Source organism: Eriocheir sinensis, chromosome 65 (genome assembly GCF_024679095.1).
Source record: "Eriocheir sinensis breed Jianghai 21 chromosome 65, ASM2467909v1, whole genome shotgun sequence".
Classification (NCBI taxonomy): Eukaryota; Metazoa; Arthropoda; class Malacostraca; order Decapoda; family Varunidae; genus Eriocheir; species Eriocheir sinensis.
In genome coordinates this window covers 3,141,823-3,162,249 of record NC_066573.1, presented here as the reverse complement: position 1 = coordinate 3,162,249, position 20,427 = coordinate 3,141,823, and the positions used below count along the sequence as shown (strand labels likewise).

The window sequence follows — 20,427 nt, the reverse complement described above, 5'->3', positions numbered from 1 at the left end:
AGCGCACAGCGTGATTTTGTAGTCAATAAACTTATCTCGGAGTAATAATAGCTCTAGTGCTGCCATCTAGCGGGGCATTTGAGGCGTAGGCTGCTGTTATCTTTCCTTCTACAGTCCAGGGGGCGCTACAGACAGATCGCTGGGCTTCGGGGGAACATGTGAGGTAGTTCGGTTGGATTCGTTCACTCCCGCGCTGAAGCAGACCTCCCTTCACCGCCTCTGTATCGCCCCCGCTCCGCTGCCGACCGCATCCTTTCCCCAGTGCGTGTGATAGCTACTGACTCCTGCTTGTAAGGTCCGTAAGGTCGAACTGGATGTGGTGTTGGGGGCTATTATGTATGTGGGACTTATGTGGTATGTTTGACCTCATTGCCTCCCGCTAATACTTCATTTTTTCTATCTTTCCAGACGTGTAGCCTCTTTACGTTTCTCCTGTTCCATTACCTCTCCTTAAGGGGCTATTACACTGGGCATATTTTCCGTGGATCTTCAGTCAAACCACGATTTCCGCTAACGTGGTTCTAAATTGTTTCCTGTTATTGCTGCTGATGATGATGGTGAGTAATACCGTCGTCCTTCAGTGAAATCTACCGTAGCTTTGGAAGATCGTGGACACGTCAGAAAACCACGGAAATATGAGAAAAACGCCAACTGAAATCGTGGTTTGACTGAAGATCCACGGAAAATTTGCCCAGTGTAATAGCCCCTTTACGTTAACCCAACCCTTCCTAACCTCGCCCTCCCATTTTTCTTACCCTTCTTTCCTCCTCCTTTCATCGCTCCTTCTGTTCCCGTCTCTATTACATTACCACTATTCCGTCTTTTCTCCTAAATTTCCTCTCCTGTTCTCCCGTCCCTACTACTCTTCTCCCTCTGTTTTTTTTTCCCCTATTACCACCCTTCACTCCTCTTCTCCCGTTCTCCTGTCCCTCCCTCCCACTCCTCCCTCTCCTCCCGTTCTCCTGTCCCTGCCTCCCACTCCTCCCTCTCCTCCCGTTCTCCTGTCCCTGCCTCCCACTCCTCCCTCTCCTCCCGTTCTCCTGTCCCTGCCTCCCACTCCTCCCTCTCCTCCCGTTCTCCTGTCCCTGCCTCCCACTCCTCCCTCTCCTCCCGTTCTCCTGTCCCTGCCTCCCACTCCTCCCTCTCCTCCCGTTCTCCTGTCCCTGCCTCCCACTCCTCCCTCTCCTCCCGTTCTCCTGTCCCTCCCTCCCACTCCCCCTCTCCTCCCATCCCTCTCACCTGCCCCACTCACCTGCCGGGACTCGTCAACGATGAGGGAGTGGATGGCCATGGACACGTTCACCTTCGTCGGCCCTGGAAGCAAACAAAGGAACGTGTTGGTGAACGGAGAACGATGACGGGTGAGTGTGGATGTCCTTACCTCATATGACAGTCACAGCTTCCCAATCCATTTGTAATAACTATTTTAATATACTGCCATGTCTTTAATACCAGTGACACTTATTTCCGTCAAGCAGCACTCTTTTCTGTTTTGCCAACATTACTGTTTTTATTCTTATTCCTACGTGGCAAATCTGCATTCTCTAACACCAGGGAAAGAAAATAGGGCACAGGAAAGTTGCGTTCTATTTAAATACCATAGACAGAGTAATAAGGCATAATATTCGTGTCTTAACAGAGTATGTGACTTCGTTTTGGATTGTATTTCATTGGTGTGAGAATGGTCGCTTTCTGGGGCGTTGTGTACAAATGTGTTGCATCGCTAGTCATCAGTGTAGTTTACTTCTATTCTCTCTCTCTCTCTCTCTCTCTCTCTCTCTCTCTCTCTCTCTCTCTCTCTCTCTCTCTCTCTCTCTCTCTCTCTCTCTCTCTCTCTCTCTCCCGTCTTCTCGTTTAAGTTGTTTTGTGCCATGAAGTGAGGATTCCCCCAGGCAAGTATGCTCGTTATTTTGGGAGTGTGTTGCATACTTATGTCTTCTGTAATGTAGATTGCATTTGCTTATGTACTTAACGTCCCTCTCTCATCCCTCTCCATTGTGTGTATACGCGCGTAACCATAAGCAAATGGAGAACTCGTTAACTATTGAGGGGAGCTACCATACCACACATGACAAGAGTACGGTAATTTTTCTCTTAATATACCGTGCTCATTATCTTTAAAAGCTAACCATACCACAGGTGCTTATAGTTGTACTTTTTACTCTAATGTACTGTACGTAATCCTTAACCTCCTTAACCTAATGAGGGAACTACCATACCACTCAGCTACATGGATAAGCCGGCTGTTACTCACCGCGGAAAAGTCATGTGATATTAAGTAGTCATTTAAAATTTAATGCAATTCCTCGTGAACTTGTTAAAAGAGTTAAAACAGTACAATACCACTGGAAACAGTCTGCTCTTAAAATCTTAGGCGTTCCGCTAAACAATTTGTAGTCGTCGAATACCTTAAAGTGATCGCGAATACGCAGTCCCCTAGTTACCTCTCTGTCGAGTAGTGTCATCATTCGAATATTACATTTTGAGGGTTGGGCATCGCAGCTTCACGCGGTACACGTTTACCAGAACAAACAGCTCCGTAAATCTCATGGGAGGCGCCGGAAAATCTGTTATTAATGGCTTGTTGCGTCATTTGTTTGTATAGTTTAGGGCGAATTGGTGATTCACGTGTGTGTGTGTGTGTGTGTGTGTGTACGAGCGCAAAGGCAGGTCGGTAAGTCTCTTGAAGGCGTCGGGAAAGCTGGTGTCCGTATGCGACGCGAACATGCATCACCGCGAAGCCTGGGTGAGGAATGGGCGCGGCCGTGAGTGACTGCCCGACAAGTTTTCAAGCCCTGCCCCTCCCTCCTCTCCGCTGTTGTGTCGTTTTGGTGACTGTTACGGTCCTTACTTATTATATCTTGTCCTCGTTATATAGACTAGTACTACGCTGTTTATTAGTGGTTAACTTATTTCTATAGTCTAATTCACTTTTTCTTACTGGCTAAATAAACTAGGAAAATTAACGAGGTCAGAATTAAAAACCACAAGTGAACCAGAAAAAATAACAAGGAATGGCTGGGAGCGAAAAAGATGGATTAATCAATCAATCAATGGGGGCATACGCCGGGGGGCGCGTCGCCTCGCACACCCTTCCCAACCCGAGTACCTCCCGGCAGGATCTATCTATCGACTTGCTCGACCACGAACTCCGAGGGCGTCCCCTTGGCCTCCTACACTAAGGATTGTTTCTTACAGAGACAACCCGATGAGCAGGATCAGCTTCAGGGTAACGTGCCACGTGCCCCAATAGCCGGAGTTGGCGTTGACGGACTATGCAGGTAATATATGCTTCAGCAGCTGGCTACTAAATCGCATCAGCAATAGGTGGGCAAGCACCTTGCCTTGCCGTGGTATCACACTGAGCAGTGTGATACCACGATAGTTGTTGCAGTCCTGGCGGTCCCCTTTCCCTTTCCAGATAGGGACGACCAACCCCTCTTCCAGTCAGGAGGAATGGTACTGGACTGCCATACGGCAGTCAAGACCGCATGCAACCCGCGGATTATGGCCTCACCTCCAGCTTTCAGCAGCTCTGCACTGATGTTACAGGTGCCAGATGCCTTTCCACCCTTCATCTTTGCCACAGCTTTTCTTGCTATACCTCTTGAGTAATACAAAGGGGACGTGGTGGTGTTGGGTGTGCTGGTAGGGCCATGCTGGTTTTGGATCGCACATATCATTCCGTGTTCGCCTTTCCACTTCGTCACGAGTCCGCGAGGGTGAGTGTTGCAGTTTTATCTCAGGTATTAGCGAGGCTGGCAGGCGTGGGGAGGGGCGGCGGCTTGACGCGATGATTGCAGCGACAAGCGAGGAGGAGGGGAGCGGCGCGAGAGGGAAGGACAAGTGTTTGGCGCGAGAGGCTAAAATCTATGTTTATGCGCGCCAGACGAAAGAATAAATGTTCTGACAATGGCTTCCCGTAAACTCTGTAGGAGGCTTTGATATTTTTACCTAACATACGAATCTCAGAAAAATAGAATAAGGGAGATCTACCTGTTATGCATATGTTCTTTCATCTTGGTTAAATCCACCAATGTGTTTGTATGGCCAGCTGTTCAACCGAGGTGCAGCTGCCATAAAAACCTTCAGCATATCCCCAGACCTCTCTTTTCCCACTCTGTTTCTACTTTCTCTTGCTTCGTTCTCCTTCATTTTCTCCATACTTTGATTCACTTTGCCCCATACAGTGCATACATCTTAACGCTTTGTACCGATCTACTACTCTCCTTTTGACCATCTCTGCAGTCTTTTCTTTCTCGTCAGATCTTCCACCCCGCCACACACACGTATACAAGACCCTTCACCCACAACCCACCACCCATACATTCCCCCTTCATAGTTTCTCATCCTGGTCGCATCTCCCCTGCCCCCTTCCCGTTGTGCTCTCCTATTACCGTCATACCCCTTCTCCACCTCCTCCTCCTTCTCCTCCAGAGATATAAAAAGGGCAGTAAACCTAAAAAAAAGGAATTATAATTTGATGAAAGAGAATGCTACGGCCGAAGCCAGCACACAGTACCACAACAGCCTCAGAGCTTGTCGCAGCCTTATTCGGAGTAGCAAACGCAACTATGAAAAGCAAATAGCGCGCGAAATCAAAACTAACTCCAAGAAATTCTTCACGTACATAAGATTGAAAAAGAAAGTAAAATCCAATATTGGTCCCCTGACAGACGAGACTGGATCTGTAACTCAGGACAGTAAACAGATGGCCAGAATCCTCAGTAGTAATTTCGCATCCGTATTCACAGTCGAGGACATCGAAACCATTCCCGAGGGTCCTGACCCCCCGAGTGAGATCACGCCGCTGGAAATTGACACAATATGCGACTAAGAAGTAAAAAAGTACTTGGACAAACTCGACACGAACAAGAACCCGACAGTTTGTCCCCGCGGTTATTAAAAGAGCTTAAACAACAAATACTTCAACCACTCACTAACATATTCAACCGGTCAGTCCAACTAAACAAGGTCCCGGAAGACTGGAAGATGGCGAACGTAACACCGATTTTCAAAAAAGGAGACAAAAGCGTTGCATTAAACTACAGGCCCATAAGTTTGACATCAGTGGCAGGAAAAATACTCGAAAAGATTATTAGAGATAAACTTGTTAAGTTTCTAGAAAACAATAATATAATCTCCGACACCCAGCATGGCTTCAGAAACAAGCGCTCCTGCCTAACGAATTTATTAGACTTCTTCCAAGGTATATATAAGAACTGGGATGCCCACATTCCCAGTGATGTGTTATACCTGGACTTTCAGAAAGCCTTCGACAAGGTACCGCACGAGCGACTCCTTAAGAAACTGCACTCGGCGGGCATCGGAGCCAATCTGATAGCGTGGATAAGAGATTGGCTCACCGACAGAAAACAACGAGTGATACTCAACGGACAGCCTTCCGATTGGCTTCCAGTCACTAGTGGAGTGCCTCAAGGGTCAGTGCTGGGACCCATCCTCTTTATCATATATATCAATGACCTAGAATCAGGACTGAAATCCACAATATCGAAATTTGCAGATGACACCAAGGTGGGTGGAGATGCCCTCACAAAGACCGACTGCGAAATCATTCAGAAAGACCTCAATCACATTATCGAATGGTCGGAAAAATGGCAAATGTCTTTTAATGTTGACAAATGCAAAGTCATGCACATTGGGTCCCAAAATAGTAACCATACATACATCATGAATGGGAGACCTCTGCAAGCGATGCAGGAGGAAAAGGATCTTGGAGTCACTATCAGCAGTGACCTGAAACACGCGAATCACTGTACATATGCATTGAACATGGCGAACCTTATGCTCGGGTTCATAGCGAGGAACTTCGAGTGTAAAACACCAGACGTGATGCTATCCTTGTATAATTCCATGGTAAGACCGCACCTCGAGTATGCAGTGCAGTTCTGGTCTCCCAATTACAGAAAGGACATTGCTCTACTGGAAAGGATTCAACGACGCGCCACAAAGATGATTCCAACCTTCAGGGCTCAACCGTACGAGGAACGACTCAAGCGACTCAATCTGTTTACATTGGAGAAAAGACGCCTACGAGGGGATATGATTCAAGTCTTCAAGTATCTAAAAAAGTTCAATAACGTCGATTACTCCAAATTCTTTGAACTGCAAACCAACTCAAGAACTAGAAATAACGGTTTACCCATTCAGTCGAGTCGATGTAACACAGACATTGGAAGGAGTTTCTTTTCAAACCGAGTCATCCGCCACTGGAACCATCTTCCCTCAGAAGTAGTGAATGCGAATACCATCAACTCCTTCAAATATAGAATCGACCGTCATTTCGCTGCGTCGGGAGTAAACTGAATAACGAGGGGCATCCATCTGCTCCTCAATATCGAGGTGCTTTCATCTGCTCACCAAGCCCCAAGTGGCGATCGAGCAGATTAAATCACCCAAGCGGGCGACCTCGTAATGAGCCAATAGGCTTTCTGTTGCCTGCATTTCCATGTTTCCATGTTTCCTCCTCCTTCAGTGTGACTCGTCGTGCAAAAGGCAGCTCAGGAACGTGTTGCGCTTAAGTACATTTTACAGTAGAATTTAAATTTATTATCCGGGTCACGCATTTAACTGCCTCCTCTCATTAATCCTCCCTCTTCCTTTTCATCCTTCTTTCTTCCTTGCCTTTTCCTTCTCGTCTTTCAGTATATCTCCTCTATTAATTGCCCTTATCTTGTTTCTCGCTGCCCATTTCCTCTTCCTCTTTTCTTCGTCTGTTTCTCCACACTTCCTTCTCTTCCACTTCCTTCTCTTCCACTTCCTTCTCTTCCACTTCCTTTTCTTCCACTTCCTTCTCTTCCACTTCCTTCTCTTCCACTTCCTTTTCTTCCACTTCCTTCTCTTCCACTTCCTTCTCTTCCACTTCCTTTTCTTCCACTTTCTTCTCTTCCACTTCCTACTCTTCTACTTCCTTTTCTTCCACTTCCTTTTCTTCCACTTCCTTCTCTTCCACTTCCTTCTCTTCCACTTCCTTCTCTTCCACTTCCTTTTCTTCCACTTCCTTTTCTTCCACTTCCTTTTCTTCCACTTCCTTCTCTTCCGCGGCCTGCCTCCTTGCATTCCCCTACCCCCCCCCCCTTCCCCCCGTCTTCTACTTTGTTATATTTTTCCTACTTTCACTTTCTCCTTTTACTTCATTCTTCATCATCCTTTCTCCTCTTCATCTCATTATCCTTACGTATTCGACCTATCCTTTCACTCTTTCTTCATCCTTCCTCTTTCGCTTCTGTTGCTCCTCCTACCTTTCTTCATCCGCCTTCCCTTCCCATCCTCGTTATCTGTCATTCTGCATTCCTCCTACTCTTTCCTTCCTTTCCTCCTCTTCCTCTTCCTTCGTTATTCCTCATTCTGCCTTTTCATCCTTCATCCTCGTTTCATCCTTCGCTGACGTCCGATGTGCTAAGTCTCGAAAGTCTGTGTGTGTGTGTGTGTGTGTGTATCAGTGAGCCAATGAGCAAACTTGTATGAGCTGCAGTTAAGGTCGTTTCTGAGGCTTCGAACACTGCAATTACCACCACTTCCCGCCATTACCACGCCCATTATCACTACTTTCACCACTGCAACTAGCACCACCATCACTACCACTCGCGACCCCCACTCACCACAACCACCATCTCACCGCTACCATCACTACCACGAGCACCACCACCATTACTACCGTGGATACAAGGCTGCTGCCACAACCATTATCACTGTTTCATTACCTTCATTACCAGTACCATCACGACCACTTCTACCATCATCACCATACTTGCTTCCATCACCACTATCGCAATACCACCATATATTTGAGCCCCCACCACCAACAACACTACCACCATACCTATCTATCTCCGCCGCCATTCTTACAACCACCACCACCACTACTATTCCACCACTACAACCATCACCTTTGTTAGCCGCCTCACCTAACCTCCCACACCCACCCCTTCTCCTTCCCTATGCTCTCACACGCACGCACACACGCACCCGGGAGCGAATGAATACGAATATACGTACCTCAGATTCCTAAGAATATGAATGCGAATACATATACAATGAAATACCAGGAATTGGAATAAAATTTTTGGAATAAGGTTATTTCTTATGCCCTTGAACTGACTCCTCTGCAGTAAAAAAAAATCAAGTATTCATGATTGCATCCATGAGTACTTTTCTTTAAAAAAATATTTAAAGTTTCGCCCGTAATCTAGAAATATAATGATTATCAATAATATAGGCAAAGTTTATCAGTAACTTCAACGTCGTCATAAGTTACTGCTTGAAGCTCTGCGGTTCCATGGACTCGCTCCAAAGTCGTAATTCAAGGCAACGCTCTAAGTTTATATATACCAAGTCAAGTCACTCTGCTTCAAAACTGCGACCGGTACGCGCAGGGGGCGGTTTGGGGGCGGAGCAGCGGGATGACGTCACTTGAAGGTAAAAAAAATACCCGCCAGTTCAGGGGTGACTAAAGTTGCGGCCGTGTGTGCACTTTGGATGTGGATGCTTGCTTTCTTTCACAGCGCGTTCAGGTAAGCCACTGATGAAAAAAATGTCTTTTTATTGTGCTACTGCGTGACTGTAATTTCAATGCCTACAAACGGCGGTGTGGGGTGTGAGGGAATGCATGTTGTAGCAGTTGATTTAAATTAGTCCGCCTTTCTTCGTTTTCTCTAAATCCCTGTTTCTACATTCTCTAGTTTGGCTCCAAGCAGTGTCACGCATAAACCACGCCTCGGCCGTGTCTCCTCCCACAAACCTGCGTATGACTTGACTTGGTGTATATAGACAGGCCAATCCCTTGTCCCGCCGCCTCTCTAGATGATTTCGTTGCATTCGCCGTCGCAGTTGGACCCAAAGAGGACTTATAAATGAGTGTAGGAGGAGGCGGAGGCGTGCGAGATGAGGAAATTTGCCTTCCCTGTCGTACTATTTCTCGTCCTTGTGTGGGAACGTGAGACCTGCAGTACCGAGGAGGAGGAGGAGGAGGAGGAGGAGGAGGAAGAGGAAGAGGAAGAGGAGGAGGAGGCTGCCAGGGAACGGAATTAGTTTGAATATTTTTCGTCCTGACCTATATGCGCTCTCTCTCTCTCTCTCTCTCTCTCTCTCTCTCTCTCTCTCTCTCTCTCTCTCTCTCTCTCTCCTTCCACCCCTCCCCCCAATATGTGACTCGGAAATGCGCTACGTGGTCATGAAATGCAATTAAGAGTCCACGGCATGTGAAGGTCAAGTCTCTATAGCAATGCCTCCGCGCTTGTCTAATGTATGGATGTGTACGCTTGTATACATTCCTAAAGCCCCGTTCACACTGTGCCGACTCTGGGCCACGACAACCCAGCGACTCCGGGAACACGAGGTCTTGGGTGTGAAATGTTGACATGAAAGGGTCGCACATAGTTTTTTCGACCATATGCGACCCTTCTACACCAACATTTCACACACAAGACCTCGTATACCCCGAGTCGCTGGGTTGTTGTGGCCCAGAGTCAGCACAGTGTGAACGGGGCTTAGGGTGTTGCACATGTATAAAGGGAAGAATGTTCGGGTTGTTTCTTAACTAACTGGGCCATAGTGTTTCATGTTCTCCGTCGTAGTATTTGTCGCAGTCATTTGTATTTCCCGTTCTGTGTTTCTTCAGTACTGTGTTTCGCTTATGAGTACTTGCAGCAAAGACACTAACACCTTCCTGCTGCGTCACATATCTTCGCGACTGTTGTTATTGCTATTCCATTGAAACATCAGTCACCGTAATTATAATAGCCACGGGCGTGTGTGTGTGTTTTTTTCCATCACCAAAACTAATTCATATCAGCAGCGCGCACTTCGTATAGTGACATATGTGCACTGAGACAAACACAGACGTAAACCTGCAGACAGTTTCAAACAGATACGGAGACAGATAGACAGATACAGATACAGACAGATGCAGATACAGACGGATGCAGATACAGACAGACAGATACAGACAGGCGCAGATAGTCTGACAGATAAACAGACAGACAGATACATATACAGTCAGACAGAGATCCAGACATATACACGTACGGACAGGCCGATTTTGACAGATACGAACTTAAATCGGTCTGACAAAGATACGGACTGGCAGATGCAGATACACAGATGCAGACACAGAGACACAGACAGGCACAGACAGAAATAGACAGGCACAGACAAATATAAACAGTCTCAGACAGATACAGGCAGATAGTTATAGACAGGCTAACAGGGACAGACATAGACACAGACAGGCAGATAATCAGAAAGACACGGTGAGAGAGAGAGAGAGAGAGAGAGAGAGAGAGAGAGCAGACCAGCACAATTCCCAAATTGCAAAGCTGATTTAGGACATTGCTCCACCTGACGCCGCAGCAGTCGGAATGAAATATGGAACCTCGCTTCAGTATGTATCTCGCATGTCTCGTCAGGGGGGAGGCGCTGAGGCTGGCTGGCTGGCTGACTTTTTTTTTTACAGCAGAGGAGACAGTGCAAGGGCGTTAAAAAAAATAATAATAATGAAAAAAAAGCCCGCTACTTACTGCTCCTAAATAGTGTAGAGTGGCCAAAAAGAGAAATCAATTTCGGGAGGAGAGGTGTCCTGATACCCTCCTCTTGAAAGAGTTCAAGTCGTAGGAAGGAGGAAATACAGATGAGGGAAGATCGTTCCAGAGTTTACCAACGTGAGGGATGAAAGAGTGAAGATGCTGGTTAACTCTTGCATAAGGGGTTTGGGCAGTATAGGTAAGAGCTTGATCAGAAAGTCGTGTGAGGCGAGGCCGCAGGAGGGGGGGAGGCATGCAGTTAGCAAGTTCAGAAGAGCAGTCAGCGTGAAAATATCGATAGAAGATAGATAGAGAGGTAACATCGCGACGGAATTTAAGAGGTAAAAGACTATCAGTAAGAGGAGGAAAGCTGATGAGACGAAGAGCCTAAGACTCCACTCTGTCCAGAAGAGCTGTGTGAGTGGAGCCCCCCCACACGTGAGATGCATACTCCATACGAGGGCGGACAAGGCCCCTGTATATGGATAGCAACTGTGCGGGGGTCTGGTTCGGTGCGTGGCTGGGTCCTGGCTACATGGTGACTTCGTTGCCAGCTGAGTGGGTGACCCGTGAGTCCCCTGAAGCTCACCTCCGTGTTGATGAGACTGACCTCTACACGATCTCGAGGTGTGTCAAGCAAGGGGAGGCAGTGGCTGAATGGATAGCGTGACGGCGCCGCGTTCAGGACGACGCGAGTTCAATCCCCGCCCGGTGCCACCAAGCTGGGATTTTTCAGCCGCCGCCGAGTGGCTTAAAACTACCCACATGCTGTCCAGAAGACCACCTATCAACCCGGACTCTAGATTCTAGGATTCAAGATGAGCTCCGGGAGGGCAGCATGAGCCAATGCAAGATGGCGCCACTATAAACACTCGCCTGCGCCAGAACGGGCTGGGCCGACCATCAAGCCCCACCGGGAAGAAGCCTTGGGCCGACCATCAGGATCCACCGGCAAGAAGCCTACCGGCGCAATAGGCCACGACGTAAAAAATAAAAATAAATAAAAAGCCGCGGTGGACCGTCAACCAAGGGGCAGCGTTGTGTAAAGGCTTCGGTGATACGGTTTGCAAATTTACTGCTCGTCAGGGTCAAGAAATTACATTTTAATCTCTGTCTACTATGCTTTCTGTTTTACCTGTTTTGTAAATGTTAATCGCGGACTCGTAACGGTAGTTTGAAAGGAAAATATGCAAGGAGTAACGTATTGTCACCCTTTTTATGAGGAGCACAGGAAGAGCTGAAAGAGGAGGAGAGGAAGTAGAAAAATATCGGCGCCCAAGTACTACCGAACAGAATTATGTGGTACGGTTTCTCCCCTCAACCTTATTTGACTTCAAAATACTGCTTATTTATTTTTTTTTTTTTAACTCCAAAACATTTTCTTTATGCTTGTCCTGTGGCGCCGGTAGGCTTTCTGAAGGGGCCTGTTAGTGGCGCGGGCAAGTATTCTATAATGGCGCCATTCTTGCTTGGGTCATTCATCTTGTTGCTGCGGGCGGGACTTGCATGGAGGTGTCCGGCTCAACACGCCCCCATGCTGACCCAAAGAGTTATATTTCTCTTACCTTCACTTTCTCCTTTTACTTCATCCTTTCTCCTCTTCATCTCATTATCCTTACGTATTCGACCTATCCTTTCACTCCCTCCCCAAAGAGGAAAAATGGCTTTCTGTTTGGCGGAGATTACTAAAGGTCTGACAATAAAAAAAAACTGTCAGTTCAATGACTGATGGAAAACCTATTTTTAATCATTTCTTAATTCCCAGGAAGAGCTAGAAAAGGAAGAACATTAATGAGCGCTACTCACCGGAGCCTTGGTTCGGCCTGATGTCCCTGTCGTATTCGTCCAGGTTGAGCGCTTCCTGGACCCTCAGCTTCAGTCCGCCGGCTACGCCCGCCCTGCAAGTGAGAGGCGAGGATCACAACGCATCCACACACACTCAGGTACACCTTCCATCCCCTCCTGTGCCCGTGTGTCACAGCACACTTGACACATGGTTGAAGTAAACACTAGTTTCCCCTTCACTCTCCCGCCTCCACCTTCTTCATCCACCCCACATTACAGTCAACTGATCACCAGCATCAGAGCGGCTTTCGTCAATAGGGATGGACTTCTTGCCTGGCTCGCTGTCACATGAGGTGAATATATAGACTATAGTGACCGTCGCCCTCAACCCTCACAAGCCGTTCCCTTCCTGAATCCCTCCTCCCTCCCTACCCTATCCAACCTTCCCTCACCTCCCTCCTCATTTTCCGGTCTTCACCAGTCTCCCTTCTCCTCCACCTACTCCTCTTCCTCGATCTTCGCCTCCACATATTCGATTTCATACAATCCTTCCCTTCTTTATTCACTACTCATTATCACTATAAAACTCCTCCTCCTCCTCCTCCTCCGTTTTCTCCTCCTCCTCCTCCTCCTACTACTACTACTACTACTACTACTACTACGTTTTCTCCTCCTCCTCCTCCTCCTCCTCCTCCTCCTCCTCCACCTCCTCCTCCTCTCCCTCCTTCTCCTTCTCCTTCTCCTCCTCCTCAGCCTCCTTATTGTCAGCCTCGTTCAGTCACACTCATATTCTTCCCTCTTACAGGAAAAAGCTGTTACCTAGACGCCCCGGGCAGCCCCCAGAGGAGCAGCGAGGCGAGGCACCGCGCTGCGTGAAGGCGAGGAGATTGAGGCGCCTTGCAAACACCACCTTCAGGACCTTTCCAGCGCCTCGTCCCCAGCCGGATTGACACCATCCTCAAGGTATTTTGCTCTGGGATATGCTTGGATATAGCGTGAAGAGTTTGGAGTGATCGACATTAATGAATTTGTTCAGGTGTTTAAGACTTGTATCAGGTCCCCCCGCAATCGTCTCTCTTCCAACATGAAGAGGTTGAGTCGTTATTCATAAGGTTGCCTCCTCAATGATGGTATCAGTTTGGTAGCGCGTCGCTGTACTCTCGAGCACTTCAGTGTCTTTCTTGTAATTAGGGGACCACAACTGCACGGCGTATCCAAGTGTGGCCTTACCAGCAAAGATACAAAGATTACATAACTCCCTCGGCGTCTTTTATTGGTAGTTCCACGCAATGAACAAGAGCATAGTATTGGCTTTCTTGCAGGCAGATTTGCAGTTTTTTAGTGTGTTTCAAATCACCGTTGATACTGATCCAGATGTCTGTTTCCTCCTGCACGGGTGAAGGGGAGGCGGAGAAAAGAAAGGAGGTGCGGGGAAGAGGTGGAGGAAAAGGATGGGAATAAAGTAAATAGAAAAGGGAAAACGACGTCTTTCTTCTTCGTAGCCAGAGAAGACTGTAAGGGAGAAGGGAGAGAGAAAGGAATGGAAGTGAAGAGATGGAGGAGGAGAAGGAAAACAACAGAGAAAAAGAGACAGAAAGACAGAGAGCGGACGCATTTCCATATATACTTGTTACGTCTTCATAGCTCTCGTTTCAACCTTGACCCTTCTCGGTATTCTTCCTTCCCCTTGTTGTGATGTTCCTGACTCATCGCCCGTCCACCTGTCCTCAATTCACCTGTTCGTTGACTTCATAACAATGGCAATGCATCCTTCCTCCTTTCCTTCTCCCTGCTAGTGCGTGTCTTCGTCTGTGTGTTTCCTAGTTGTCTCCTATGCCGTCTAAGCCTTGCCACATCTGTGCTTCCTATCTGTCTTCCTATGCCGTCTAAGCCTTGCCGCATCTGTGTTTCCTATCTGTCTTCCTGTGCCGTCTAAGCCTTGCCACATCTGTGCTTCCTATCTGTCTTCCTATGCCGTCTAAGCCTTGCCGCATCTGTGTTTCCTATCTGTCTTCCTGTGCCGTCTAAGCCTTGCCACATCTGTGTTTCCTATCTGTCTTCCTGTGCCGTCTAAGCCTTGCCACATCTGTGTTTCCTATCTGTCTTCCTGTGCCGTCTAAGCCTTGCCACATCTGTGTTTCCTATCTGTCTTCCTGTGCCGTCTAAGCCTTGCCACATCTGTGTTTCCTATCTGTCTTTCTGTGCCGTCTAAGCCTTGCCGCATCTGTGTTTCCTATCTGTCTTCCTGTGTCGTCTAAGCCTTGCCACATCTGTATCCTATCTGTCTTCCTGTGCCGTCTAAGCCTTGCCACATCTGTGTTTCCTACCTGTCTTCCTATGCCGTCTAAGCCTTGCCACATCTGTGTTTCCTATCTGTCTTCCTGTGCCGTCTAAGCCTTGCCGCATCTGTGTTTCCTACCTGTCTTCCTATGCCGTCTAAGCCTTGCCGCATCTGTGTTTCCTATGTCTTCCTGTGCCGTCTAAGCCTTGCCACATCTGTGTTTCCTACCTGTCTTCCTATGCCGTCTAAGCCTTGCCGCATCTGTGTTTCCTATGTCTTCCTATGCCGTCTAAGCCTTGCCGCATCTGTGTTTCCTACCTGTCTTCCTGTGCCGTCTAAGCCTTGCCACATCTGTGTTTCCCATCTGTCTTCCTTGCCACATCACGGTCCTGTTAACACTGATCACAATCGAATTCTTTTGTCCTCTCTTAACTGTATCCTCCCTGGTCCGTTGTGTCTTCTTTCTCCTCTTCCTCCTCCTCCTCCAACTCGTCCCTTTGTCCTCCTCACTCTTTGCCTTTCTTAGTTCTTGTTTTATCTCTTTATGTTCCTCTTCCGTTACTTGGCTCTCTTTTTTTTCTTGTCCGTCACATTCACTGCCTATCTTGATCCTATTTTTTCTCTCTCTCTCTCTCTCTCTCTCTCTCTCTCTCTCTCTCTCTCTCTCTCTCTCTCTCTCTCTCTCTCTCTCTCTCTCTCTCTCTCTCTCTCTCTCTCTCTCTCTCTCTCTCTCTCTCTCTCTCTCTCTCTCTCTCTCTCTCTCTCTCTCTCTCTCTCTCTCTCTCTCTCTCTCTCTCTCTCTCTCTCTCTCTCTCTCTCTCTCTCTCTCTCTCTCTCTCTCTCTCTCTCTCTCTCTCTCTCTCTCTCTCTCTCTCTCTCTCTCTCTCTCTCTCTCTCTCTCTCTCTCTCTCTCTCTCTCTCTCTCTCTCTCTCTCTCTCTCTCTCTCTCTCTCTCTCTATCTCTGTCTCTCTCTCTCTCTCTCTCTCTCTCTCTCTCTCTCTCTCTCTCTCTATCTCTCTCTCTCTCTCTCTCTCTCTCTCTCTCTCTCTCTCTCTCTCTCTCTCTCTCTCTCTCTCTCTCTCTCTCTCTCTCTCTCTCTCTCTCTCTCTCTCTCTCTCTCTCTCTCTTCTTTCCAGGTCTTTTACCCCAGACTCTCATTTACTGTCCTTACCTCTTCATCCACTTGCCTATACTGCCTGTCCGCCTGCCCTCCCCTCCCCTCCCCTGCCCCTATCCTCCCTTCACTCCTCCCCGCACACTCCCCACGGCTCCCTCTCATCTGTCAGTCCTCATCAGTTCGACCCTCTTCTCTTCTTTCATCGAGAGAGGGGAGATTGGGGAGGTAAGTCGTGGCGAGTAAAGCGTGGGAACCCCCTGTAACCTCTCCCCTCCCCTCCCTTCCTCTCATCTCCTTCCCTTCCATCCGCCTTCAGCCCCTTCCCCCCCTCCCCCTCACTTAGCAGCAATGGGTGTAAGTGAAGAAGCCAGGCGGTGGAGTTGAGGGACCTGTTGACCCAGTGCTGTCGTCGAATAGGTTCCCATGAAGACACATCCGCCCAGACGGTGTATCGGGGACGGAGGCGGGAGTGCTGTGTAAACGAGGGGGTGTGGTTGGAGGCGGGGTGTGTGCAAGAAGAGTGTAGTAGAAGACGGGGATGTGCAAGAAGGGTGTAATGCCGAGTGAGGGTATATTTAAGAAGTGGGGAGAGCTGGAAGTGGGGTAGAAGAAAAGATTGCGAGGTACCATGTAGGCGGTATGTTGTGAAGGGTAGGGTGTGTACGGGATGTTGTAGGAGGCAGGGGGGTATAAGAAGGGTGGGGTGCCGGGAGAGAGGGGTTGTGTAGAGTGGCAGGAGCCGGGTAGGTGGAGTGCAAGAAGGGAAAGAGAGCGTTGTACCATGTAGGAGGTATGTTGTAAAGGGGGGTTAGGGGGTGTTGTGGGAGGCGAGGGCTGTAAGAAAGGTGTAGTGCTAGGGGGTGTGGTGGGGGGCAGGTGGGGGACGGGGGGTGTAAGAAGAGCATGAGGGTACGGTACAATAAAGAAGGAATGTTGTGAAGGGAGGTGGATTGCAGGCAGGGGTAACAGAGGGGATCATGTTTCTTAATGGTCCCTCCAAGCGAGAAAAATGAGAAAAAATCACCCCTTACGCAAACCATTTCATAATATACATCAAAGCATTTGTGATCAGATTATGTATCATCTATTTTGGGGGGTTAATATCATGGCACAAATTTGGCCCATCGCTGCTACACGGTAAAGCCACAAATTTGGCCCGTCGCCGCTACACGGTAAAGCCACAAATTTGGCCCGTCGCTGCTACACGGTAAAGCCACAAATTTGGCCCGTCGCTGCTACCAGGTTAATGAATGGGCGTGGCAGGTTAGAAAAATAGCTTTATCGTGGTTTAGAAAGTAGCCTACTGTTGTTAAGTATTATAAAGAAAGCTAACATTGTCATCGTATATAGTAATAGGAATAACAGTAATATCTCCCCCTCTATGTATGTTAACGGAACGAGCTCGAGAGATTATACTCATACCGCACCGGACCGAGACTCCTCTGCATGACCTCTGTGCCCCCAGTGAGGACAGTCTTGCCAACCAACGCGGGTTGATTCATCGACTTCGTGAAAAACCATGTCGCCGCAACGCCCGGGGTCATGCGGCGCCGAAGGATAAAAACAAGAGGAATGCTTATAAGGCTGTAGTAATATCTAAATCGCTAATCAAAGCAGTCTTCCATGACAACGAGAGAACCAGCAGCAGAGACAGCGTTAGCAGAGGATAGTGTTGGGATAGCGTCCATATTACCAGGTCTCCCTCGCTCGGCTGTTCCCTTTACATCATTTCCAACAGTGTGTGCCAGATCTATTCCTTGCGTGCTTTCCATGTTGAACCTATTTTGCGAGTAAACAGCTAGATTTGATATATTAATGTTTCCTTAAGTATTAGTATGGCGGAAATGCGTTCTCTGTTTTAACATATAAATGGGCTTAACGAAGGCGAAAAAGGCTAGAGGAAGCTGTTGGTCTTCGAGTTTGTAATAAGTGACAAGTCTTGGTGAGGGAGAACTTGGAACACGGGCGAAGGAGGGCTGAGCCGATGCCGAGACGCGATTAGCTGAGGACGAGCTCGTGAGAGGCTTAGCGGCGGGGCTTGTTAATGGCCGCTACACACACACACACACACACACTCACACACACACGATATTGATGGTCCCCTAATATACGTCTTCCCATTGATTCCATGAAGACTTGGTGCTTAATAACGATGTGCTAAGCTGCTTGATTTAACGGTGGTAGAGAGACGATAACAGTGGCGTACCCCCACATCTCGTATAGACATAAAAAGGAGAGTATAAAGACACGTCTCCGCCTGAAATTGACCTGCCCTAGCCTTTCGTTCCTTCCTTTTGTTGGAGCAGCGTCTAACGTGCTTATTTTGTCCGTTTATTCTGTTTGCATTGTTTCCCACTGACCTGCCTCCCTTGCTGTACAAAAAAAACATTGATTCTTGTCCCCTAAATTTGTATGCCGTAACTATAGAAGACTAAACAGATTATATCACGGCGTGTTGACTCTTCTGATGCTGTTCAGTATAGGGGATGGGATGCTGTATTACCACCATTGAATACTACACCTACACACCGCATTCAAGGCCTTCTAAGGTAAAGCTTCCCATTGATTCCAGTCTCCTGAATCTAAATGCCATCACGTGAAGACTCTTTAAGTATTGCAATGGCATCGTAAGCCTCTTCTGGTACTGTTTAATAGGCAGTGAAAACGGTGTAAGATAACTCAGCCACACAACGCATTAATCGTCCATGAATGTCCATCCTCAACCCATTGCCTGGAGACACACTCATACATAGATCTTCATGCCATTACGATAACTCACTCCAGCGGGGGCTTTGAACTTCATCTATTTTCTTACGTTTTTCCCCATTACGATTTTCCTTCGAACTTTTTTTTACTTTAGTAGGATGAACAACAACAACAACAACAACAACAACAACAACAACAACAACAGCAACAACAACAACAACAACAACAGCAGCAGCAGCTACCACCCATTTATTAAACCCGTCATTTGTATCTCTTTCTAATTTTCTTTATTTCTGAGTTTTCCCTTTTTTTCCTGCCTTCTCTCTTCTCTACCTTTCTCCATTTATTAGTTTTCCCATTTTTTGTTTGCCCCTTTAATTTGTTCTGTTTTCAAGATCTTTATTTGTCTATTTTTCCACTTTTACTGTTTTCCTTCGCTTAACCTTTTTTATACTTCGATATTATGTACCTTTTCTAATTTTGCTTTTTTTCTAATTTCTCCCATTTTCTTGCTTTCTCCTATTCTAGTTATCCTATTTTCTTGTTTACTTTTTAGCTTTCCTTTTTTCTACAATTTTTCCCCATTTTCTTGTTTAGTTTTTCAGCTTACCTTTTTCCTACAATTTTTCCCCATTTTCTAGTTTACTTTTTTAGCTTTTCTTTTTCCTTCAATTTTTTCCCATTTTCTAGTTTACTTTTTTAGCTTTTCTTTTTTCTTCAATTTTTCCCCATTTTCTCGTTTACTTTTTTTAGCTTTCCTTTTTTCTACAATTTTTTCCCCATTTTCTAGTTTACTTTTTTAGCTTTTCTTTTTTCTACAATTTTGCCCCATTTTCTAGTTTACTTTTTTTAGCTTTCCTTTTTCCTTCAATTTTTCCCCATTTTCTAGTTTAGTTTTTTTAGCTTTCCTTTTTCCTACAATTTTTCCCCATTTTCTAGATTACTTTTTTTAGCTTTCCTTTTTCCTACAATTTTTCCCCATTTTCTAGATTACTTTTTTAGCTTTCCTTTTTCCTACAATTTTTCCCCATTTTCTAGTTTACTTTTTTAGCTTTCCTTTTTCCTACAATTTTTCCCCATTTTCTAGATCACTTTTTCAGCTTTCCTTTTTCCTACAATTTTTCCCCATTTTCTAGTTTACTTTTTTAGCTTTTCTTTTTCCTACAATTTTTCCCCATTTTCTAGATCACTTTTTCAGCTTTCCTTTTTCCTACAATTTTTCCCCATTTTCTAGTTTACTTTTTTAGCTTTTCTTTTTCCTTCAATTTTTCCCCATTTTCTAGTTTACTTTTTAGCTTTCCTTTTTCCTACAATTTCTCCCCATTTTCTAGTTTACTTTTTTAGCTTTTCTTTTTTCTACAATTTTTCCCCATTTTCTAGTTTACTTTTTTAGCTTTCCTTTTTTCTACAATTTTTCCCCATTTTCCTGTTCAATTTCCGGTCGCTTTTGAGTATTGTTTATTTTTATGTAACAACGAAGACTTGATCCTTTCCAGTACCAGAGCCCATTCGGTTACATCTTCAGGACAATACAACGCGCGTCAGCCTCTATTTGGGTACTATATTCTCGGACGCGTTGGGTCACTGGCTGGTTACCCTCTTGAACCACGAGTGCCACACGAATTCGATACCCTCCTCGGTGCGTCGTTTTAGTACTCGATCTCCTCACTCAGCGCCGGCCACTGTATTGTTGAGAAAGAGCTTGTGCAACGCTGGAGTGGGGGCGTAGTGGAGTGAGAAAGGAGACACGTGACGAAGGAGGAGGAGGATAAGAAAAAGGAAGAATGAAGGGCGTAAGAAATGTAGAGAGAGAGGAGACATGTAACGGAGGAGAAGGAGGAGGAAGATAGGAAGAATGAAGGGCGTAAGAAATATAGAGAGAGAGGAGACATATAACGGAGGAGGAGAGGAAAAAGGGAGCAATGAAAGGAGAAAGAAGAGGAGGAGGAGGAGGAGGAATAGATGAAAATATTAATAATGGTAATAATCGTTCGTG

The 20,427-nt window shown here is 46.6% G+C and overlaps 1 protein-coding gene and 1 long non-coding RNA gene across 3 annotated transcripts in view; one reads left to right on the top strand and one right to left on the bottom strand.

Moving 5' to 3' along the window:
• LOC126987515 (uncharacterized) overlaps window positions 1-20,427 on the top strand; it is a 40,164-nt gene that overhangs the window by 264 nt on the left and 19,473 nt on the right. The window contains exons 1-4 of the long non-coding RNA XR_007740964.1: window positions 1-295; window positions 409-1,361; window positions 12,307-12,484; window positions 13,132-13,289. The exon at window positions 1-295 is cut by the window's left edge and continues 264 nt beyond it. This is a non-coding gene — a long non-coding RNA (uncharacterized LOC126987515). The remainder of the gene's footprint in view (window positions 296-408; window positions 1,362-12,306; window positions 12,485-13,131; window positions 13,290-20,427) is intronic.
• The window catches only part of LOC126987514 (glycine receptor subunit alpha-3-like), a 52,158-nt gene that overhangs the window by 15,913 nt on the left and 15,818 nt on the right, over window positions 1-20,427 (bottom strand). For both annotated transcript variants that reach the window (XM_050844510.1, XM_050844511.1), the window contains exons 2-3: window positions 12,348-12,439; window positions 1,253-1,314 (exon numbers count right to left, since the gene is read on the bottom strand). In XM_050844510.1, the coding sequence (XP_050700467.1) occupies window positions 1,253-1,314; window positions 12,348-12,439 (154 nt within the window). The remainder of the gene's footprint in view (window positions 1-1,252; window positions 1,315-12,347; window positions 12,440-20,427) is intronic.